At 39.8% G+C, this 22,472-nt stretch overlaps 4 protein-coding genes across 7 annotated transcripts; 3 read left to right on the top strand and 1 right to left on the bottom strand.

Annotated features, from left to right (window-relative positions):
- Nucleotides 1–92: 92 nt before the first annotated feature.
- On the top strand, nucleotides 93–3,982 carry ldhbb (lactate dehydrogenase Bb). 2 transcript variants are annotated; one of them, XM_036575942.1, is made up of 8 exons: nucleotides 93–281; nucleotides 898–1,034; nucleotides 1,551–1,668; nucleotides 1,859–2,032; nucleotides 2,163–2,336; nucleotides 3,034–3,151; nucleotides 3,230–3,353; nucleotides 3,499–3,982. In XM_036575942.1, exons 1-8 carry the CDS (start codon nucleotides 227–229, stop codon nucleotides 3,664–3,666), a joined length of 1,068 nt encoding a protein of 355 aa, XP_036431835.1. In that variant the 5' UTR covers nucleotides 93–226; the 3' UTR covers nucleotides 3,667–3,982. The 2 variants fall into 2 exon arrangements, with proteins under 2 accessions (XP_036431835.1, XP_036431837.1); XM_036575944.1 differs by lacking the exon at nucleotides 93–281 and adding an exon at nucleotides 508–607.
- golt1bb (golgi transport 1Bb) lies at nucleotides 3,983–6,682 on the bottom strand. The gene is made up of 5 exons (XM_036575946.1): nucleotides 6,569–6,682; nucleotides 6,149–6,240; nucleotides 5,783–5,961; nucleotides 4,890–4,971; nucleotides 3,983–4,697 (listed from the first exon to the last, which is right to left on the bottom strand). Exons 1-5 carry the CDS (start codon nucleotides 6,591–6,593, stop codon nucleotides 4,659–4,661), a joined length of 417 nt encoding a protein of 138 aa, XP_036431839.1. The 5' UTR covers nucleotides 6,594–6,682; the 3' UTR covers nucleotides 3,983–4,658.
- A 753-nt stretch (nucleotides 6,683–7,435) lies between these two features.
- On the top strand, nucleotides 7,436–12,265 carry slc35b4 (solute carrier family 35 member B4). The gene is made up of 10 exons (XM_036575945.1): nucleotides 7,436–7,579; nucleotides 7,823–7,936; nucleotides 8,222–8,324; nucleotides 8,448–8,497; nucleotides 9,068–9,149; nucleotides 9,350–9,410; nucleotides 9,593–9,702; nucleotides 9,813–9,888; nucleotides 10,964–11,039; nucleotides 11,161–12,265. Exons 1-10 carry the CDS (start codon nucleotides 7,503–7,505, stop codon nucleotides 11,405–11,407), a joined length of 996 nt encoding a protein of 331 aa, XP_036431838.1. The 5' UTR covers nucleotides 7,436–7,502; the 3' UTR covers nucleotides 11,408–12,265.
- A 2,069-nt stretch (nucleotides 12,266–14,334) lies between these two features.
- Nucleotides 14,335–22,456, top strand: chchd3b (coiled-coil-helix-coiled-coil-helix domain containing 3b). 3 transcript variants are annotated; one of them, XM_036575947.1, is made up of 11 exons: nucleotides 14,335–14,554; nucleotides 15,420–16,485; nucleotides 17,125–17,218; nucleotides 17,377–17,557; nucleotides 18,983–18,997; nucleotides 19,298–19,381; nucleotides 19,545–19,615; nucleotides 20,471–20,606; nucleotides 20,863–20,871; nucleotides 21,952–22,012; nucleotides 22,132–22,456. In XM_036575947.1, exons 1-10 carry the CDS (start codon nucleotides 14,387–14,389, stop codon nucleotides 21,994–21,996), a joined length of 1,869 nt encoding a protein of 622 aa, XP_036431840.1. In that variant the 5' UTR covers nucleotides 14,335–14,386; the 3' UTR covers nucleotides 21,997–22,012; nucleotides 22,132–22,456. The 3 variants fall into 3 exon arrangements, with proteins under 3 accessions (XP_036431840.1, XP_036431841.1, XP_036431842.1); XM_036575948.1 differs by lacking the exon at nucleotides 18,983–18,997; XM_036575949.1 differs by lacking the exons at nucleotides 21,952–22,012; nucleotides 22,132–22,456 and having other exon boundaries at nucleotides 20,863–21,310.
- Nucleotides 22,457–22,472: the final 16 nt, after the last annotated feature.

The raw sequence follows: 22,472 nt of genomic DNA on the forward strand, positions 1-22,472 counted from the left end.
ATTACAGTAACACTATTAGCTGTCTGCAGACAGGGGTTGGCACCAGATTGAATCATCGCCGGAGGAGGAGCGGAGTCGCTGAGGCTCTGCCCTCCTCTCAGCTCTCACTTTCTCTGCTGCAGCTCTGAGGAAATTACTGGCTGGATGGCTCCGGGGGCACTGTGACACACTGCAACGCCACTGCCAAAAGACTGCAGTCACCTGTTTTTTTCTTGGCTCCACGGCCATGTTGACTTCATGGTGGTACTTATACCTGGGAGCTCAAAGCATCTACAGACAAGGCAAGTGTTTAATCAAAGCTTACGTTTGTGCCAATGCTTTCAGAATAGAACTGCAGTGCATATGAATATTTCAGTGTGCTGACCTGGATTGCCAGCGTGTGTGCTAGCAGAGGATCTGATTTTGCTTATGGAGAAAGAGAGAAGGAGAGACTGGTGCCTTCCATAGTGTGGGTGTGTCTTAGATGTGACCTTGATCTAAGGAGACTTGGATCAGATATTGAGCAGGTTGTTATTGCATTTGAGAGGATTTTCTGAACAAGGCCTGCTGCACATTTTACTTGCTGAGCATCTAGTCTGAGTGTCAGAGTTTTGTTAACAAGCTTTTGGTAAAAAATGTTACATTATCTGTATTCATGTAACGTTTCTTAAAATTTGGAATATGTGGATCCTCTATTGTAAATGATATGATATACTCACTCATCTAACCATACTTTTGTTTGGAATGGTTGGTTACTGTGCATATATCCTGTTCTATATATGTGTCAACTTAACTTTCATTGTATCTTTTTATGGATTGCCTTCAGCAATATACTGAATGTTGAGCAGTCTATGTCAGAGTGGACACCTGTGTATTTGTGTGCACTGACATGACTTTGATATGACTGGTTTTCTGTAGTGGTGAACATGGCATCTGTGCTGCAGAAGCTCATCACCCCCCTGTTCAGTGGGCCTGCTGAGCCACCTAGGAACAAAGTTACGGTGGTCGGAGTGGGACAGGTTGGCATGGCCTGTGCTGTCAGTATCCTGCTACGGGTAAGGTTACTACAACTCTGCACCAGTACAGTCTGCCATTCTGAAGTTGTATTTACTGTTGTCACTGTTTTTGCTGTATCTTTTTGTTGGTAGTGCTCAGTAAAGGTCACAAAAAGGATAAAAATAGATCAAATCTATCTTGACCATCACATCAGTACTTTATTAACAGCTGTTCTGCCTAGTCTATCAAATAAGGCCACCTAAACAATGCTTACTCAAAACGTCCAAAACTGAACTTTTCTACTCGTTGAATCAGTAGATGTTTGGGTGTGAAAGCAGACGTCTGCATCTCCAGACCACAATCTCATACTAAAGATTTAAAGCCTGTGATACTAAGAGAGTAATCTTCTTTAGCCAATTAACAGCAAATCACGGACATGCCACCACAATCCAGTCAAGAGCAGGCTTCTAACCCTGAGCTTGGTTTGAGAAGATAAATCAGGAATTACAGAAGAACCAGAAAAAAAAAAGACTACTGAAATTATACAGCTTAGTGTGTTTCTCACGACTTTGTAGGAACTCGCTGATGAGTTGGCCCTGGTTGATGTGATGGAAGATAAGCTGAAAGGAGAGATGATGGACCTGCAGCATGGAAGCCTTTTCCTTAAAACTCCTAAGATTGTCTCAGGAAAAGGTAAGCAGCTCGACAAATGAGCAGAATGACTCTATGGTTATAGATTCCAGGCCTGCATCTTTACATGGATTGTATGTATACCTTAGAGAGATGACTTGTTAAATGGTAAGTCGCTAGAGCATGTAAAAATATATGATTTGAAGGGAAACTGGCTATTATCTAATTCTCACTGTCTCTTATTGGTCCACAGATTACTCAGTGACAGCGAATTCGCGCATCGTGGTGGTGACAGCGGGTGTGCGTCAGCAAGAAGGCGAGAGCAGACTCAATCTGGTGCAGAGAAATGTCAACATCTTCAAGCACATCATCCCTCAGATTGTTAGATACAGTCCCAACTGTGTCCTCATTGTGGTGTCTAACCCAGGTACATAAACATGCTTTCTGACAAATACACCAACAGTCTCTTTAATTTATTGATACATGGATTAGATTTATGACTGACCTCCAGTACAGACACACATCACACACTCTAAGGCCGAGTTGTGTGTATGCAGTGGACATTTTGACCTACGTGACCTGGAAGCTGAGTGGTCTCCCCAAGCACCGTGTGATTGGCAGTGGCACTAACCTGGACTCAGCACGCTTCCGCTACCTAATGGCAGAACGCCTGGGCATCCACCCCACTAGCTTTAACGGATGGATCCTGGGAGAGCATGGTGACTCTAGCGGTAAGACAATGGACAATATCCCTCATTTCAAAGTTCTACAGCTCTGGTTGCTTTATAGAGCTGTGGTTTTGAGAAAATCACTATATACATGTAATTCATTACTTATATCATGAAATAGTAAGAATGCACCAATCATAAATGTTTATGTAAGTGTCTGATTTATTTACAGCTAAATGGGCTGATGGCTGATTTCTATTACCCTTATTTTTTATCTTGAAATAAACACATGAAACACTCCAGCACATTTCCAGTGCTTTCTGTCAGCCACAGTTACAATATAAATAACATTTCCTCTTTAATAGGCCAGATTGACATTCTGTATGACAAATTAATTTATTAAAAATCAGTTCCCTATTTAAATAACTTGAGTGCTACATAAAAAGTAAGAAGCAACTAGCTAATTAGCACAATGAGTCATGCATAACTATTCTACAACATTTATGTATAAGTGTAGCAGCAGCTTTAAAATACAGCACAAGTGCACTTCCTCGTGTTCTTAACGTCATAAAATTGCAATGCTAATCGGCCAAAATGAAAATAAATTAACAGATTGCTTTGAAAAAAACAGTTAAAAACAGATACAGTTACTGTTGCAATACTCATCTAATATTCACTGATAGGAATTATACCTACTGATAATACACTCTGATGCAAATGTGCCTAACAAGAAGCAATAGGTGTACAATTTGTGTTCTAGTCCCTGTTTGGAGCGGAGCAAATGTGGCAGGAGTGAACCTGCAGACACTGAACCCGGACATTGGCAAAGACAGTGACCGGGAGAACTGGAAAGAAACTCACAAGATGGTAGTTGACAGGTACATCCATCATCCATATACTTGTTATATTGTCCACCTTAGAAATCATAACTGGAGTGTTGTGTTAATTGTCTGCAGTGCCTATGAGGTGATCAGACTGAAAGGCTACACTAACTGGGCTATTGGACTGAGTGTAGCTGACCTGACCGAGAGTCTCATTAAAAATCTGTACAGAGTCCACCCCGTCTGCACAATGGTGAAGGTCAGTCAAATGATACAGCATTAAGACTCATATTTCTGCAACTGATTTGCTTATCTGTCTGTGCTGTTGAACTAAAACTAACAATCAGCATAGACCTTGCCTGACTGAAGCCACACAGATGAAAACGTCTAATTTTGTTCAACAGGGCATGTATGGAATCAGCGATGAGGTCTACCTCAGCCTGCCATGTGTGCTGAACAGCGGTGGAGTGAGCAGCGTGGTCAACATGACACTGACTCAGGACGAGGTGTCTCAGCTGAAGAAAAGCGCAGACACGCTGTGGAACATTCAGAAAAACCTGAAGGATCTGTAGGATGCTAAGAAAAGAGAACCCTCATACACAGAGTCACACTGGGCCAGCACCTGTACTCAAAGTAGCTTTAGGAATACTGATCCAAGATCACTTTTCCTCACGCTTCATGCTTAATGTTAATATGAGCAAATCAAAATAGATATAAATACAGCACCTTTAATCAATAATGACTTGAGAATGTGTTATGTTGACTGCTATGTGTAATCAACATGTAAATTTTATGTATAAAATGTATGTAAAAAGTAAGCTGAATGTTCACATCAATTTTTGATTAAGATATGACTGAAGTCTGAAAATAAAGACTTGGAAGACTGAATATTTACAGACACTGGAAAGTTTATTAAACTGTGGCTTTCTCCATGTAAAAATGTACAGTCTTATACATTGTTTAAAATACATTATTTACAAACTGTGGGCTTCACAAAGGCTACTAATTCTTCACCAAATGAGGAAAATGGAGTGACATGATGGTTGTGGCTCTTCAAGTATATACTGCTCTCATCACAGGTTCAACACAGCACACTTCAAAAAGCAGTTGGCACTTTAAGGCTCAACACAAAGATCCAGTAACACCTTCATACAGAACCTACAGAGATCTCTATGTAACAGTGTAGTCAGAAAAGCAAAGAGTGAAGTAGCAGTCCTTTCAGAAGCAGGTCAACGGGCATCAGCAACAGTCAATCAAAATATGCCCTTTGTTGGTTCAACAAGTCCGTGTTACCTCCTTGATGGAGGTATGCAACACCACTTTACTGGGCCCAATTTGGGCTGTGGATCAGTTCCCAAAAAAGTAATAGCTCTCCATTGGTAACATTGCTTCCAGAGCAGGCAACTACTTGTGCCGAACAAAAGCACCACCTCCTCTCAAAGATGAGAAGCTCTCATATTTGACATTCACTGGGAGTGTTACCACAAGGGCATCAAGTTAGGAGTGCAACTGAAGATTTTAAATAAGTGGTGACCACTCCTAGGATGAAAAATGTATAAGTCTGTTATACCATGGCGTTGCTCTCACCCACTTTATCCACCAACTGGAAGAAAAAAAAAAAGTAAAGATCATTACTTGTAAAAGCAAGTTGGTGCTATCACAGAAGTTTTCTGAGATTCAGATTTCCACACACGCTTATGAAAAAATAATCAAAAAGCTGGTGTATGTGCAGCTTTCCATGAGTGCAGATAACCAACTGTCTATTACTAGTAAATGGCACATATAAAGTACTTACCCCACTGATCCCAGGGAGATTGAGCAGTGATCCAAGAATTGGTATTCTTCTGATGAAGCCCACCGCTACTGGGAAGAAGCCCCTGAATAGCAAGAAGAGGATAAATTAATCCAGCTGCCCAAACAGGGGCTACAACGTGCCACTTTCTCCACCTTCATAGGATTTCCCTGATTTTAATGAGGCTTTGTAGTATTTGTACATAATCCACAATCTCAGCAAGACAATCAGCGTGTTTTGCATGTCTGCTAGTCGTGTACTTTTTGGCCACTATGTCCTTCTCTTCAATGTTGACGACCAAAACAGTAACGAAGTAACAATATTACTTGTGAAAAAGTGCTTAGAATTACTACACATGAATAAAAACCTAATAATATTAGATCATTTCTGATAGGTAAACAGTGGAAGCTGCACAAAACAGTTATGAATTAGTGCCCAAGAGCATGATTCTGATTCTCCTAAACTGGAAGGCCTGCAGAGTTTAGTTGTATTCACAAAGGTTCTCAGAGTAGAAATGCTGATATAGGATTTGTTCCAGTCAGAAAAGTCATAATAAATAAGAGGGAAGTCTTATTTTAGATCAGCAATTCTGTTCCAAGACGCTATGAGAATACTGGTCCAGATCCACCTAATTAACGAGTCCAGGAACATGCGCATATTAGAAGTAGGCACGTCAAGTTAGGGTTGGCGCTCCAGAGCTCTGTCTGAATACTTTCCTTGATTTTGCCTGATCTTGTAGCCATGCTGAGTCACATGCTAGTCAGTTCTCTCACTATTTTAATGAGAAGATGGGCTACAGATAAGGCTAAATCAAGGAATGCAGATAGAAAAAAAAAAGTTTCACAGAACCACTCGGACACCGAAAGAAGGGCTGGGCAGCCTTGTCCTGAACTCACCTAAAAAGCAGGAAGAACCCATAAACCTCCAAGACCACACCAATGATCGGCCACCCGATCAACACCACAAACACACCTCCTAAGAAGAAACCTGTAGCTTTCATTTTGTGCCGCTGGAAAAAGAATCTGAAGGTTCTTTCCAATCCAATAACGAAGGACAGGCCTGCAACAAACAAGATCTGGACAGACACACAAACGAACAGGGTCAAACTAAAGTGAAACATCATTTGGACATCCGCTAAATGAAGAGAGACAATCCTGGTCTGACTGACTGACTAAGGTGGGGTTCACAGGGTTCACTCTAAAGTCCCACCATCCCGCCATGATCAAAACATATAGCTAACTATCAAAGATCCACACACTCACATTTCCTATCGCCAGCAGCGCTTTATCGAAGAACAGGATCATCCCAAAGAAGAGGAAAAACACGCCGAAGCCTGTTAGTCCCATTCCGATCTCTGGAAGAACAAAGAGAGAAGAAGGGTTTTAGCATCGACCTCATTCTCAGGTCTGAGAAGATTCACACAGCAACATGAGCCAACTCGCTTCTGAGTAAATAACAATAACATGTAAAGAAGTGTCTTATACTGGGCTACATGTCTATCTAACAGTAGGAGCTCTGAGGATGTGTGAATTAGCTGTAAGGCTACAGGCCCCGTCGCCATGGAGCCTCTCATTCATTCAAACTACCGCCCACCAAACATTCCCACCCTTTAACCTCTTCGCTGTCTTCTCGAATAACGGCCACTGCCTGTCAGATAAGCAGAAACAGTCTCTCTCACTCACTCTGCGAGTCCGTTAGGGAGATCATCTTCACTCTATGGACTCTGCGTCCTCGTTATCTGTTTGCGGAGGGAAGAAGCGCCGCACTGACTGATTTCGGCAATCGCCACGTCTTCCGGAAACACGTAGAGACGTAACACTGCTGAGTGATACAGAATAAGAGTCCCTGAATATCTGATCAGTTATATATTTTAGAACATTTAATTATTAAAATACCATTCCGCTGTAAACTGATTGCATTATTTTATTATAAGGGAAAAGAAGACATTGAGAAAATGACCTAAGCTTATCAATTAACTATCTTTCCTTATGAAGAAAATAAAAAAGTATCAAAAGTTATTTTTTAAATGTTTTTGACAGATTTTCTTTGCTATTAACACTCTTCGATTAACATAAATGTCATTTTGTACAAATTAAAGATAAATAAAAATTTATTATCTTATTATACATATCAATACATTACATATTATATATATATATATATATATAATATATATATATATATATATATATATATTATATATATATATATATATATATATATATATATATATGTACTTATACAAGCAGCTCATAAATCATATTAATCTGCTGGGAGACTGTGAAATATTGTTTGGCACTCCGCGCACTCGTTTGCGAAGTTGACCGGCTGTGATAAAACCTCCTGGTCCCATGACGTGCTGCGCTTGTTGGAAATGTAGTTTTATTATTTTCGAGCGTTGTGGCTGTGGCTAGACAAACACGACGGTGAAGACTACAACACCCACATCACCCACGCACTGCGCCTACAGCGAAGCCGGGATACGTGTTCATTGAACAGTTTTGCCTTCATTGACAACCTGGCTAGTGTATTTATCAATATGCCGTCGCTCGGTTTAGTGTAGTTCGTGCAATATTATTGGTCTGTGTACACAAACAGTGTCTCCTGCCTGTGAAGATGAGCACTGTGTTCGCGGTGACTCTGGTTTTTGTTGGGTGCTGCAGTAACGTTGTGTTCCTAGAACTTTTGGTGAGGTGAGTGAGTGGAACTTGTCCAAACGAGCGAACGGCTCTGATTCGAGAATCGCAGTTTTGAGGTGATTTATTTCAGGTTAATGCGAAGTCTTAATAATAACTCCTGGTTCCAGACACAGCAGTGTGCACTGCAGTGTGTTCATAGCTAATAACAGGAGGTGTCTATTCTATACATGTTGTTCTGTGAAGTTCCTAAAACGGTTGAGGTTTCAGTTGTATTCTTTGTTATTTGAAACTCTGCAGAGATTTCCCAGGATGTGGAAATATTGTCACCTTTGCCCAGTTTGCTTTCATTGCCCTCGAGGGCTTCATCTTCGAAACGAATTTCGGACGCAAGAAACCAGCCATACCTATCAGGTATCAGCCACATGAGCGTGCCGGATTTGTAAATGTCAAAAAAAAAACCAGTCTCCTCTTTTGCACACATAGCAGATCCCTGTAGTGGAAGAGTCTGTGTTAAGCAGTCTGTGTGAGGGACATAGCTTAGTGATATTTGCAGGCAAATGTTTAATAACCCAATATATTGTAATACCCTGTAACCCTGTAATTTAATGTAAGCTCAGTTGATTCTGACACGTTTTATTGATACAATCTGGTAGTAGTCCAAACATGAAGTGACCGTTATATGCTTTCCCTCTACAGTAATTATGTGATAATGGTGACAATGTTCTTCACTGTAAGTGTGATAAACAACTACGCCCTCAACTTCAACATTGCAATGCCACTGCACATGATCTTCAGATCTGTGAGTCCCGTCTCTTTCGTATCTTTTGACTGAGCTATTGATTGTTAGTCATCTGTATGATTTGTATATTCTTTTGGTTTGTTAAATAAATTTCATAACTGATGTACATTTCTTCTTTTGCAGGGCTCTTTAATAGCCAATATGATACTGGGTATCATCATATTGAAAAAAAGGTGGGTTAGACGCTGCTGTCAATGCAGAGGCTGATACCTATAACTTGATTTTGAGACTGAGGCCCAAATATTTTTTTTTTTGCCAGTACCTTCTTTTAAATAACAAACTGGAAGTGGGTTTGGTTTAAATTAGGTATGATGTGTTGGAAGTGAGTATATTTACTGACTGCAATAGATTACAGGCTAATTGAGTAAAGTGCTCACATAAATATTATGTCTACAAAATGTAATTTATACAGCCTATCAGCAGTTTTGATTTTGGAACAGGCGTGGTTATCATGCTTACTCACTCTGATAAGGCTAGTTAGGTCACGGGTGTCCAGTATTATTAACAAAGGGCCGGTGTGGCTGCAGGTTTTCATTCCATCAGACAGGAGCACACGTGATTAATTGATTAAAGACTGAGAGCAACTGATTTATGGGTAGAATTAGGCATGATTTGGATTGTTTAGTATGAAAACATGCAGCTACACCGGCCCTTTTCTGGTAAGAGTGGATAAGTTTGATGCCTAGCCTTAGTTATACCATTGCTAATGTGCTACTAATGTAATGTTTTTCTCCCTGATAAAGGTATTCAGCAAGTAAATACCTTTCTATAGTTCTGGTATCACTTGGCATATTCATCTGCACCTTCATGTCTGCCAAACAAGTGGTAAGGTTTTTTTAGAGGCTTTTTTCCCTCAGTATTACAGTTTTTCTGAGCTAGGTGGTGTCCTAACCACTGCCTAACCTGTGTAGTTCTATACTTTATAAAACATTAATTGTTGTAAACTTGTATCACAGCACCTTCTAGTGGTTTGTCTCCATTCAAAAAGTCAGATCTGATTTGATGTTTAGTTATTTCTTTCCTAGAGTGTTGAAAAGGGTGCCACAGAAGAGGAAGGAGTTTATACCTTCTTGCACTGGCTTTTAGGTAGGCACATTGCGGTGAAGCCCACCAGTCTTGTCTCTGTTATTGGCATCTTGTACAGCAGATTTTCTTTCGTTTTTTACTTATTATAATCAATTTTGCCACAATATTGTGATGTAGTAAGGAAAGCTTCTGTTGTAAGATTACAGGAGAGTACACAGCTGAAAGTGCTATTTTTGTTTAAGGTATTGGCATGCTGACTTTTGCCCTACTAATGTCGGCACGTATGGGCATTTTCCAAGAGACTCTGTACAAGCAGTATGGCAAGCACTCTAAAGAGGCCCTCTTCTATAATGTGAGTGCTGTTCCATTTTACCTACTAGCCCAAAAACTCATTGTTAGATTTAATGCAAGTGTTTTTTTCTGTCACTTTTTGGTTCAAAACAATTATTCTGTTTCTTTCAGCATTGTCTGCCTTTGCCAGGGTTTCTGCTGCTCTCAACTAACATCTATAATCATGCTGTCTTCTTCAGTCAAAGCAGTGAGTCTGTTCTTAAGCACTTCACATTTAGTTTGTGAGCTTCTACATTGGGCTCTATCACTGAGTAGATTCCCAGCAGTGCCAGTGCTAGCTGGGAACCTTTGAGAGTACAATTAGCCATGTTTGCTTTGGCTGGGAAACACGTCATAGTTTCTTTTCTGCACTGATGCAGACCAGTAGGTCAGGTAATTGTCTCTTTGGTAGCCTCTGCTTAAAGTGTGTTGAACTACTATGTAGCATTTCAGCAGTCTACTTATTGTGCTATGGCTATGGCTGTGGAGAAGACTTACAGTGATGATGACAATTAACAATTTTAATGTCTCAGTACTAACAAACCTATGTGTCTCCAAAGTGGTAACTTTACAGAAGGAGGTAAACGTCCTTAACTTTAGTGTAAGTGAATGTACCAAAATTTTATGCCATGTAATTTTGGACCATTTCTATTGGTCCATTTATCATTAAATGTTCACACAATGTATAGCTGCTGTGCTCAAATGCTGTAGAAACATAAAAATTGAGAAAATTGAGCTCCCAGGACAAAAACGATTAAGCCACCCATTGCCTTAAAAACAGCAACAATCCTGTATGGTAAGTAACACCAGTCTCATTCCCCCTCTTTCACTAACCTTGTGCTTCCTATCCAAGCAGAATACAACATTGACACTCCCACATTCCAGGAAGACAGCTGTAGGGTGTCTATATGTGACAGGTTCAATAGACATGATAGAACACTTGGAACGTTTGACTGAGTGGCAAAATCAGCAGATCTCAATCCCTATTCTTGATTTGGAACAGCTGAAATAGGCACACTCAAACTATAAAGAGGGGGCTAGACTGGACAGGAGCTTTCTCAAGTGACTGGTGTAATCCTTACCTGACAGGATTATCACTGTTATTTATGCAACTGGATGCATAATCAAGTATGAGAAAAGAAACTATGCGTGCAACAACTGTCTGGTGAGCTTATGATGATGACAATATGGAAAAAAATGGAACATTTTACATTTTTGTTATTTGAATATAGTTCCCATTGCTGACACACATTTATTCTGGTTTCTGACACTTTCTCTTGAAGCTCCTGTGGAAGTCCCTGTGATTGGTCAACCTGTGCCAGTAATGTGGGTGTATTTACTGATGAATGTCATCACACAGTATCCTTTTGACAGAAATAAGACTGCTCTTTAGCTCGAGTGTGTGACCGCCTTCATGCAACTTTGCGCTTTGTCATTTTATAATATAGTGAACTTTGAACACCTTAACATGCCTGTTCAGATACGTGTGCATTCGGGGTGTGTTCATTCTGACCACAGAGTGCACGTCCCTAACTGTTACGCTGGTAGTGACACTCCGTAAATTCCTGAGCCTCATTATCTCCATCCTGTACTTTCAGAACCCTTTCACAGCTTGGCACTGGGTGGGCACAGCTGTGGTCTTTTTGGGTACATTGCTCTACACAGAGGTGTGGTCCAGCATCCAGACTGCAGTGAAAGGAGAGAAACTAGACAAGAAAGCAGAGTAAAAATGATGAACACAAATGGAATACCTCCTCTAGTATGTGTTTGTGTGCGTGTTTGTGTCTGCAGTGAAGTTTCACTGCTAAGAAAGTCTGCCTGTTACTGAGTAAATAGGTCAGGTCTTAAGAAAGCATAAAAGGTGTGTTTGGCCCTGTGTGCTGTGTCTCTGATTGATTGCTCACTCCATGGCCTTTTTTCCACTGCTAAAATGGGACCAAGGCCGTGTTTCAGAAGGAGGAAAGTAACTAAACATTGATCCTCTATTAACAACATCATAAGACAGCACTTAAATGTAAATTTGTTTTCCTGGTCCACTCCATTATTGATTTTCTTATATAAGACATATACAAAGTTTATAGTTCTTTTAGTCATGCTAGCTAGGTACAGTTGTTTTACAAGGTTAGTAGTTTGTCTCAAGCTCAGTGTTTTTTAGAGATTCTTATTAAAGAATACATATACAAGATGATGAATTGTTGATAGATTAAGGACGTACACAGGTAGCCTACATGATGCACACATTTCAGTTTTTTTGTAACTGATACTAACTGATAGAACAGTTTGGAAACCTAAGAAACTGTTTTTTTGAACGAACATTACTAGGATTAGTTTCTCTGTTTTACAACAAAGTACAGGACTATTACTTAACATTTTTTGTGAGTCATGATTTAAGAAGTCATGATTTTTGGATAATCACTTTGGAGACTTCATGTACTGTATATTTTTGTATTCGGTTCTCTCAGGATGTTGTCTTATACCCAGTAAGCTCTAAAAGGGAGTGGTGTCTCACATATTGCAGTGCCCCATAACTTGTGTTGTTACTCATTTTTCCACCGTTCTCTGTTATTAAAATAACTTAAAAACTGTGTTTCTTGATCTATATGGTATCTTGTTTTCTATGACTTTATGACTTTATGCCTCACAGGATATTATAAAAACTGCCGTTGGACAATAAAGGCTGCTTAGGTGAAGGATAAACTAGCTCAACCAGCCAATAAAATAATAAAACCTAATTTCAATTTATCAGTTACTGTGGTTGTGAGCAGTTAATTCAATACTTGTGCTTATTTCAAAAGACCTGTAAATGCTGTTCTTTCAGTTTGAAAAGGACCAAAATCACATACACTTCCAATAAATGTTACGTCAAAATAGTAGACTTAAAAATGTTGGTTCTTCAGGGGTTCTTTAGTCAAGAAAATGGTTCTACATAGAACCATGAACACTCAAAGAACCCTCTGCATGATTAAAGGGTTCTTTGCATCATGAAAGCGTTCTTCAGATTGATGGAGAATGCGTTCAGTATGTATAGCACCAAAAAGGGTTCTACTTAACGCGATGCTAGTCGGCGCAGGCGTCTGTTAGCTGACGTAACAGATCTGGCGGTTGGCGCTTTCCTCCGAGCGCGTTCAGCTGTCCAGTGACGTTGCGTGAGCGGCAGCTCGAAAAGATGCGGTGGCTGGTTTCACAGGTCTCGGAGGAAGCCTGTGTTAGCCTTCATCCCCCTAGCGTTGATGGTATCGTGTGATTGGGGGAGTCCTAACTAGCGGGTGGAATTGGAGACGAGAAAATTTGGGAGATAATTGGGTAAAAATAAAAAAATAAATAAAAAAGGGGGTTCTTCTATTGTTACGATGTCAAGCTTGTAACAGTAAAAGAACCCTTTTCAGAAAGACTCTATATAGAACCATATTGAACACACTCTCCATCAATCTGAAGAACTCTTTCATGATGCAAAGAACCCTTTAATCATGCAAAGAGTTCCTTGAGTGTTCATGGTTCTATATAGAACTATTTTCTTTACTAAAGAATTCTTGAAGAGCCATCATTTTTTTCAGTTTGTACCTGAGTATTGTACTCAAAAAATATTTTTGAAAGATTTGTATTCATTACTAAAAATGAATTCTTCACTCAGTTATATTTCCAAGAGAAAAAATACTCCTTTTTACTCCTTATATTTTCATTTAGAACTTCTGAGTACTTGCTAGAAATCTTAAAGCAGATTTTTCTCTCTTTTGTGAATCAGTCTACTTGCTAGATGTGTGAATTTATTGTTTTTATTAAAATATGAGTGTCGGTGTAAAATGATGTTGCCCACAACTACACAAATATATTTTTGTGCAAGGACGGGTACTGGCCGTTGATCAGTGCATCACACACCACCAAGAAAACAAAGGAAACATCATTTACATGAACATATTTCATATACTGTTATAAACTTGTATACACTTGAATATGTTTAAATGTCAATTTTTTTTTAATTTTCATTCAAGTATATATATATAGTATATTTTATATTAGTATATACTTCCACTTTTATTTGAATAAAACTTTCATGCTTAGAAGTCTGCCTTCAAATTATTGCTTGTTGTCACTGATATGATGAAACAATCATCTCTTTTGGTATTGTATCTATTTTTTCAGTTTTCTGGAGTGATTTTTGTTATTTTCGTAGAAGGTAAGTAACTTGTGACTTCAGCCTCACTCAGAAAATGAGTTTTTGGTGCATCCAGAAGAGAAAATAAGAACTTTGTTGAAAATATATTGTTATTTTTGGCTAAATTCTATATACATAAATATAAATTTGCAAAAAAGAACCCAAAAAATGTGTTTTCAAAAAAGATCTTGAATGTTTGTTGTACACCCTCATTCCATCATTCAAAGACCCTTTATCAGTCAGTGCTCTTGTACACTACACCACGTACACATTTTAAAAGCATTGGCTTCATTAGTGTATTGTATATAGTGTGGTGTGTGATTGTGGATGTAGTCGTACTCTTGCTATTTCAGTAAAGAGAGGGTAAGTGACTCCAGTCAGTGTCAGAGAGCAGATGCCCTCAGGCCCATTCCAAGTGGCAGCCAATGGAGAAAGTTGTTACAGGCGCTGTGTACGGTGGTCCAATGGAAAAATCTATTCTTGGGAGCGTTGGGGGGGCGGGGTAGGGGGGCAGGGCAGGTTTTGGGGCTCAACTCTGGGTGCAAAGACCTGGATGTGCACCAGCTCAAAATATTCTTTACTCCTCAGTTTTAATCCTGTGCCGAGCTGCAGAGAGGAGTGTGGATCTGCTCTGATACACATGGGGGGCAACAGCAGCTCAAGACTCGACCCGTTTGAGGCGAGCGATGGAGAAGGTGTCACAGTCGTGACGGGTATTCGGGTGAGTTTCTCACAGCAAAACTCGGTTAAAACAGTTTTGTTCTTCTCTTTCTGTCGCGGTACTGTGTTGTTTCTTTACACCAGCCTGTTGGAGATCGCATGACTGTAATTGTTCACGTGTCTGTGAACTTTTGTTCAGAAGGGAACAGAATGTTCTGTTTAGCTTAGTGAACAGATCATGCGTGTTAATATCGCCGCTGACAGCCAGGATAAGCATGAATGCATGACGCCCACCAACCTGCAGACTGAAGAACTGAACTGAGCTGAGCACTGCTGGGTCCTGCAGCTGCAGTCAGATTGGAAGCAGACCATTAAAATAAGCAGCAAAGCTGAAGTGAAGAGCACACTGAAAATGATTATTATTATCACTATTTTTCACAACTTCTGGGACTTATGCATAAAGTCTCTCTCTGTCTCGGCTGTGAAAATGCCATCATTAATAGACCAATAGAAATGCTTCAAAAATATCTTTACATTAACTCAAAAATTAAGAACATCTTTGCCTTTTGAAATGCTTATAAAAATATAAAACGTGATGTAACTTTTGCATGTTTTACGTTTCCACATTTTATGTTTATAATGTGTGTTCTCTGTTGAGAATGTGTACTTAAGTTTACGTACAAAATCAACATAACATCCAGGGGTGCCTAAACTTTTGCACACAATTGTAAAAGTGTTTACAATATGTTTTTTGGGCACAGACAATATTATACATACATTTCTTAAAAGAGAAGGCTTAATATGTGGAAAAATGCTTTTTCACCAATCTTAAGTTATGCTGCATTTCTCTGAATGTGATCTATGCAGTCATTTTTTAATGACCTTTTTATGAGTCATTTTTTAATGGGTTTCTTTCTAATTGACAGTTGACGGATCGAGTGATTGATCGCATGAAGGAATCTCCTCAAGCAGTGAATCAACGCCCTCAGTCAAAAAGGCAAGGACATCCACCTGTAGCTAAGCCTGCAGTCCCTTTGGGTCAGCCATGGATACCTGGTGAGCGCTTGGGGCCAATTTTGCCCCATCCTCCCTCTTATGCTAGTTCTTTGGTACCACCACCTCTCCAAGAGCCTGTGCCTCCTCCTGTGCCGCTTGCCTCTGTGACTCAAGAGACTCCGACACCTGGGGATTCATCTACACCTACTGTGGAAGCGATTCCACCACTCTCTCATACTGAGCCTGCAGCTCTGGAACATGTAACAACACCTCCGCCTACTGAGCCTGTCTCTGTAGCTCCATCTCCACCTACTGAATCATTAACAGCAACAGCTTCTCCTGTTGAAGCTGTAGACACATCTCCATCAAACCCCAGTGAACTCTCTGAGCCTGTGATCACAGCTCCTCCTCCATTTGCTGAAGTTGTAATTCCACCTGTGACAGCTGAGCCCATTGCTATATCTGTGGAGCCAACTACTACTGAACCCTTGGCTGCAAGTACTTCTGCTGAACAAGGCGAGATGCTCACAACCACCTCGTCTTCAGCTGAACCAGCCAGTGTAGCCATACCTACAGTGGCTGACACTGAAGCGTCACCTTCATCTGATTCTCCACTCACTGTGCCAGTGTCCCTAGTTGAGGAGCCAGTCACTGTTGAACCCTCAGAGATTCAATTAGACGCTCTAGCTGGCCATGATGAACCCACTGAGATGCCCAGGTCTCCACCTGGTGAGCCTGTCCCCTCACCGTCACCTCTTTCCATTCCTGTGCCTCCTTCTGCTTCTCTAGAGGAGCTAGTGCCCCCTCAGTCCTCTTCTGCTCTGGCTGTACCTTCTGAACTCCCCTCACTTGGGCAGATGGGACCACCTCCTACTGAGGAGACCCCAGCTCCACCATCTTCTGCCTATATCGCAGAGTCTGCTGTTGCTCCAGGACTGCCTCCACTTGCTGAAACAAGCAGCCCACTAACCTGTCCGCCCAAATCACAAGCTGCAGGTAAGACTGGATTCCTGGAATCGATCAGTGTGCATCAATTTTGAGAGAATACTTATGAATACATAGTGTGGTTTTATTAGAAATAGTATTTCAGCCTTAGTTGCATCTCCACTAGGGGTCACCACTTTTGGAGTCTCCACTAGGGGTCACCACTTTTGGAGTCTCCACTAGGGTTCACCACTTTTGGAGAGTCCAGGTGAATGTCCTGCTCTAACACACCAGCTAAACCTAATAACAAATAGGCCTGTCACAATTATTACACAGTCACCTGATCACGGTTATTTGACAATTATTTTCCTCAGTTGTTAGCTTTCACAATCATATGTTTACTTTGCATTAAACAGAGTTGGGTTGAGACAAATGCACATTATTAAAAGAAAAGAAAACATGTTTATTAAAAATATATCATGGATCTTACTGGTACTAGTCTTAATAGTTGCATACAATAAACAAAAAGACAATTAATTTGTCAGTCATGATTATTTATTTGGAAATAGGAAACAGGCCTAGTAAGTACCAGATGGGTTGAATCAGCAATGTTTGAGCAGAGAAACCACCAAACTGTGCTGGACTCTCCAGGACCAGAATAGACTAGCCCTGGTGTACAGAAACAACCACTTTGCTGTCTCTATTATTTAGTTAATGAGGAAGAACTGAGGAAGCAGATCAGAGATGAACTGCAGAAGCAGCAGCAAGAAGAGATGAAGATGGCAGAGCTAAAGATTCAGCAACAGTAAGAGGAACAGTGTCATACAAAAGATGTCAATATCAAATCAGTTTTATCTGCATGCATTTACTTTAGACATTTACTTTTGTTGTTTATGGTTTGTTTATCAAGAAGTAGACCAAAATCTAGCCCTTATGTGTTTGTATATGTTTGTGTTGTTTTAGGTTGAAGGATGAGAAAGTAAAGGCTGAGGCAGAGGCTCAGGCCAAAGCTCGGTTGCAGATCCAGGCAGAGGTTCAGAAGGTTCTAGAAAGAGAGCAGATAGCCCTTCAGCAGTCTCTGAAAGATGCTGTTATGAAGGAGCGTATGAACACTGAGGATGAGCGGCTTGTAGCCCAGTATTATGTAAGGCATACTGAGGTCACAATACATGCATGTGTGGGTGTCTGTGAGCACTTCTGTGTTCTCTTCTATTTGTGTTCTCATGCATATATTGTCCATTTTCACAGTTCACAACTCATAGCCTTCCCTGAGTTAGAACGCAGGGTTAACCTTTAATACCATCAAATCTTATCTAACCAACATCATCTCTTTAATAGCATCTCTAATACAGCAACCTGCTTATGTAATTAAGCTTTGCAAAGCTTGCAGTGCATTGCTGAAAAAGGTGAATTTTAGGGCATTTGTTTTATACATACTCTACTCCTGCTTACACCAAAGCATCATTGATAACACTTTGTAATAACAGGCTATTAAATAGCAACTTATTATTATGTAATAGCCTATTAATAGCTGTTAATTATCTTGTAATTGTTAGATATGCATAAATAAATGCATCCTTTTAAATTATTTACCATTTACTGAGCAGCATATGAATAGTCAGTAATTATTCTGAATTGTAGAAACCCATTCTTGGTGATAATATTTTAAGCAATATTAAAGATTTACTTGCATTAAAAATGTAGTATTTAATAATTGCCCGTATCCTGGTTTAAATGATTAAGTAGTTGTTTTTTGTGATGCACAGATTTTTCCTTAATGCTTAGTTAATCATTATTAAGTGGTTAATATAAAATGTATTAAATGTTAATTGGACTCTGTTAAAAAGTTGTGACTTAATTTTATAATGTATTTATAAACATTGATCATATTATGTATTACACATAAATATCAGATGTTTAAGAAAAGCATTTTGTTATATGTCCCTAAGTCAATGGTTAATAATTAAAATGGTAGCATTTATTATGTTATTAAGGTATAACATCTCTGTCCAAAAAAACCCAAAAACAACAAGCATCCCCAAAATATATTTTCGGACCATTTTGTTGGTCCATTCAGGATAGAAGTTTCACACAATGTAAAGGGCCGCTGCTCTGTTCAAATGATGTAAGTAAACATTGAAACAAATGGTCCAAAATTACTTAGAATAAAGTCTCTTTACATTTACTTACATCAAAAGTAAAGCATGTTTTTGCCATGACTAAAAAGGTACTATTTTGGACATTTTTGGACAGCAAAATATGTAATAGTTCTATAATCATTAACTATCGTTAACATAATTATAAAGTTGCAATTTATATGGACCACAGTGTGTTACCACAACATTTTATGATGCCAAACTTCAAGCTAATCAATTTTACACAATTAACCAGCAAGCTTTGTTTAGCTCATAGAAAACATGATTGTTTTAATTTACAGTAACACCTTTTGTTCATTTTACTTTATTAGTGTCTTGGAAACTGGCTTTTAATTTTCTTATTTCCTCTTTATGTATCCCTTGTTCTTTATTCTTTCTTTTTTCTTCTTTCTGGCTCTGCTACTGCGTTTCAGTGGATGGAGAGGAAGGTGAGCATGGTGCAGCTCTGTCCTGCCTACTGCATGCTCCTACACTCTTTCATTCCCAGCTCTTCCTTAAATGTTATGAAATTCTGTTAAGCCCAGGTTTTCTATAGCTCATATGTAAAATAACAGCTTTACATGTCAATTAACTGTATTTATGAGTTGGTGTAATGCTCAGTTTTAATGCTGCACAGCTCTCAGTATTATTACTTGTGTATTTATTGAGGATGGCAGTAGTTGTATAATGTAGAGTCACAGCTGATTTGTGTTCTGCATACAGCAAGCCTCTTTGTGTTCCTGAAACAGATCCAGAAGCTGGAGGAGAAGAAGAGAGACCTGGCAAAGCAGGACTCGCTGTATAAGGAGCAGATTACCAAGCTGGAGGAGAAAGTAAGAAATAACACTGCTCTAGCACACATGACAGCTTTATTTTCAGGTCAGGCAAATAGGGCCTCGGTAGGTTTGAAAAATTGACATAATTTCAAATGTTTTTCACTTGGTGGCTCTCCTGTCCATGTTAAAACACTGTCCTGGTCTTTCTCTCTTATCATAGACTGCACAGTTCACCAGAGTCACAGCAGAAAGCTTCAAAAAGGGTTTGGATGACACTCACAACCGCTTCAAGTAAGTGGCCTACTGCATGTGCTCTGTGCTTAAAATAGCATATTCCCTTGGAAAGCCACTTCAGTGTTACTCAGATCTGAATTTTAGTTAATTACGAAGCTGCAGAACTGGTGGTGAAAATTACACTGAAGCAAACCTAGTGTTACTTTAGAGTGAACCTTGAACAGAAGTGAAAGCATTCCTAACAGATTTAAAGTGCTCCTTTTAAATAAGGTCTTCTTATGACATGTGTGTGGTTTTATGTACCAGAATCAGTTGTAATTCACTTGTACATGGGCATTTTCCAACATTTGTTTATCTCTTAGAATTAACAGGCTGTGCCTTTAGGAATTTGTGTAAACAACCTCTGTCCTGTATTGTGCCTCTTTCAAAAAGAAGTACAGGCTAAAACACTCCTTATACACTTTAGTGATATGAATGGATGTGCTGACCTCCTGTAGGTGGATATATGTAAATGCTTTGGTGACTGTGACATCACAAAAATGGTGTAAACTAGATTTTTTTGCATTTTAATTTCCATGTATGTCCTGTGAGGACTGATGAATGATTGGTACGTTTAGAAACTTGAACAGTCTTTACATCCTACATGAAACAAAAGAAATCAAAATGAAAAAAAAGTTATTTTCAGTGATATGAGTCCTTTAATGCCCATTATCTCTGACTCGTAAATGTATCAATAAATAGAGTTAAAGGACTTCTGCGTTACACTTTTCCTGGCCAGCTGCACATTGATTTTGTGTGCAGAACCTAAATTGTATTTGCTGTATCCGTAGGGAGACTGCAAATTGCAAAACTGATTCTCTCTCTCTCTCTCATTCTAACCCTGCCTCTCTCTTCCTCACTCTGTCACTCCAGGAGGTACCAGATAAAGCCAGTTTGCTCAGAGCTGCAGAGTGAGATTTTGAAATGTTACAAGGAAAATACAGGCCAGACTCTGACTTGCTCCAACATTGCCTCGCTCTATATGCAGTGTGTGGACAACGCTAAACAGGTATACCCCAATTTTCTGCTCTGCTTTTTAAAGGGATGGCTTGGGAGCGATATTTTTCCCTTTGGCCTACTTTTCCATTTGTGCTAACACCTGAGTGCTTTAGAGTTCAGCAAAGAATTCTAATGAAGAGATTGTGATAGTTTTTCTATACTTTGGCACAAAACAGGCTCAGATACATCAGTGTACGAGTGGGTTTAGAAAAAGGCAAAGGTATTTGCTGAAATGATTCACATTCTCAACCTCTTCTGTCTTTCAGAACAAGAAGGTGAGCACAGGTGGTTAATCCTGCTCCCTGGATCAACAGAACTCTTTCTGACTTTCATAAACTCACTGCCTGGAGGAGAAGAGCAATACAACCAAGTTGATACAACCACATCTTATCAGTCTATCTGTTTCTTACTGCAGAGTGGTGTTGAGTGTGGGGTTCAGACATTATCTGATTTAGAAACACTACAAACTGTTTTCATACAGGTGATTCAATGTAATGCAAGTAAGGCACATTGTTCACACACCACTCTGAGGAAAGGGTTTTTGGCACTAAAAGTACATTTACAGTTACAGGAAACAAAGAAGTGCTGTGCCATTTCTCTTTTTTTGTCACGGCTGAAAGAACTGAGCTGGAAGCCTGTTTTTTAAGATAGCTTGAGATAGCGCGTGCCAAGGAGGAAAATGAAATACCTTCATTAAAGAGAGTCAAAATGCCATCTTTTCTGCCTGTGAAATTGTGAGGATTTGTGTCATTTGCAATTTAAAGTAAGTGTGCGAGAGAGTGTGGATGACCTATATTTTGGAGAGAGACTTGGTGTGCCAAGAATCATAAGCGTCCTGCAACGTTTCTCCACAAGGCTGCGCTGTGGCTTAAAGAGTTTCCTTAGCAACCATTCTGAAAAGCCCTCCAGAGTATTCAAGCTTATCAAGGTACTTAATCACTTCGGAATTACTTGACCAGCTTCTTGTTTGCATCTGGAATCAGCGCTGTAGCCGAAGCCATCCGTCGCAGTCATAGAATATGCAATGGAGTATTGAGTTTTCCAAGGAAAGGCTGATAAATCCGATAATCCGGCTGTGGTAGTGAGACCGAGCTGGTATAGAGAGATAGAGTGATGTTTCCTCTCTGCCCTGTGAGATGCACAGAGCTACAGGGCATTGTCCCACTCTGCTCCCTCTATGTGACATGCTATCACACTCTGATAAAGCTGTCGCACATACAATCATACATAAAACAATCACACGATCATGTTCTTGCTCTCACTCTTTTGCACTCTACTTTACATGCATGCACTCACTTATGCAAGCCAAGAGCACTGAAATATGCTTCATCTCTTTTTGTCTTTCCCCTCTTTAGCTGAAAGTGGCAGGAGTGGAACTGCGTCTGACATTTAAGCACTGAGCCTGGTAAACATTAGGTAGGGGGCTTGCTTTGTGTTAATGACCTTTTTTGATTGCTCTGAAAAACAAAAGCTTATGAAAGTCAACAGAGGCCATGTTGCGCAGATTGAATGCCTTATTATGTTTTTTTTCCAAGTGCTGTCAAAATAGGAATGACCTTGATCAGACGAAGAGCTGTGGCATTTTATTGGGCGTGCAGTACACCAGTGCACAAAACAGCTGCGCTCCAAATAGGAAATGGCCCCCTGCGGTAGAGAGAAAAAGATTCTCATCTGCATTTGTCTGGGTGTCTGCATCTTTGTGTGCACGTGTGTGTGTGGTTGTGTGTGTGTGTGTGTGTGTGTGCACTAAACTGACATTGAAGAATCTTGGACAGAGCTTGTTGTGTCTGTTGAAGGGAATTGATTATTGAATTTTTCCCCCCGTAATCCATGCTCCTGTGGGTTAGACAGTGCCAACAGTGAGCCTCCACCTCCT

The sequence above is a fragment of the Colossoma macropomum genome, unplaced genomic scaffold (genome assembly GCF_904425465.1).
Source record: "Colossoma macropomum unplaced genomic scaffold, Colossoma_macropomum, whole genome shotgun sequence".
Classification (NCBI taxonomy): domain Eukaryota; kingdom Metazoa; phylum Chordata; class Actinopteri; order Characiformes; family Serrasalmidae; genus Colossoma; species Colossoma macropomum.

What these genes read in the sequence shown, in the direction of transcription:
- ldhbb (XM_036575942.1), top strand. Translation starts at nt 227, where the DNA reads ATGTTGACTTCATGGTGGTACTTATACCTGGGAGCTCAAAGCATCTAC. An exon ending in CTGTCAGTATCCTGCTACGG is followed by an intron (nt 1,035 to 1,550) that starts GTAAGGTTACTA and finishes ACGACTTTGTAG; the next exon opens with GAACTCGCTGATGAGTTGGC. An exon ending in AGAGCATGGTGACTCTAGCG is followed by an intron (nt 2,337 to 3,033) that starts GTAAGACAATGG and finishes TTTGTGTTCTAG; the next exon opens with TCCCTGTTTGGAGCGGAGCA.
- chchd3b (XM_036575947.1), top strand. Translation starts at nt 14,387, where the DNA reads ATGTGCACCAGCTCAAAATATTCTTTACTCCTCAGTTTTAATCCTGTG. An exon ending in GAGCTAAAGATTCAGCAACA is followed by an intron (nt 17,219 to 17,376) that starts GTAAGAGGAACA and finishes GTGTTGTTTTAG; the next exon opens with GTTGAAGGATGAGAAAGTAA. An exon ending in GACACTCACAACCGCTTCAA is followed by an intron (nt 19,616 to 20,470) that starts GTAAGTGGCCTA and finishes CTGTCACTCCAG; the next exon opens with GAGGTACCAGATAAAGCCAG.
- golt1bb (XM_036575946.1), bottom strand. Translation starts at nt 6,593, where the DNA reads ATGATCTCCCTAACGGACTCGCAGA. An exon ending in CGCTGCTGGCGATAGGAAAT is followed by an intron (nt 5,962 to 6,148) that starts GTGAGTGTGTGG and finishes GTGTCTGTCCAG; the next exon opens with ATCTTGTTTGTTGCAGGCCT. An exon ending in ATCTCCCTGGGATCAGTGGG is followed by an intron (nt 4,698 to 4,889) that starts GTAAGTACTTTA and finishes TTTTTCTTCCAG; the next exon opens with TTGGTGGATAAAGTGGGTGA.
- slc35b4 (XM_036575945.1), top strand. Translation starts at nt 7,503, where the DNA reads ATGAGCACTGTGTTCGCGGTGACTCTGGTTTTTGTTGGGTGCTGCAGT. An exon ending in TTCCTAGAACTTTTGGTGAG is followed by an intron (nt 7,580 to 7,822) that starts GTGAGTGAGTGG and finishes GAAACTCTGCAG; the next exon opens with AGATTTCCCAGGATGTGGAA. An exon ending in TCATGTCTGCCAAACAAGTG is followed by an intron (nt 9,150 to 9,349) that starts GTAAGGTTTTTT and finishes TTTCTTTCCTAG; the next exon opens with AGTGTTGAAAAGGGTGCCAC.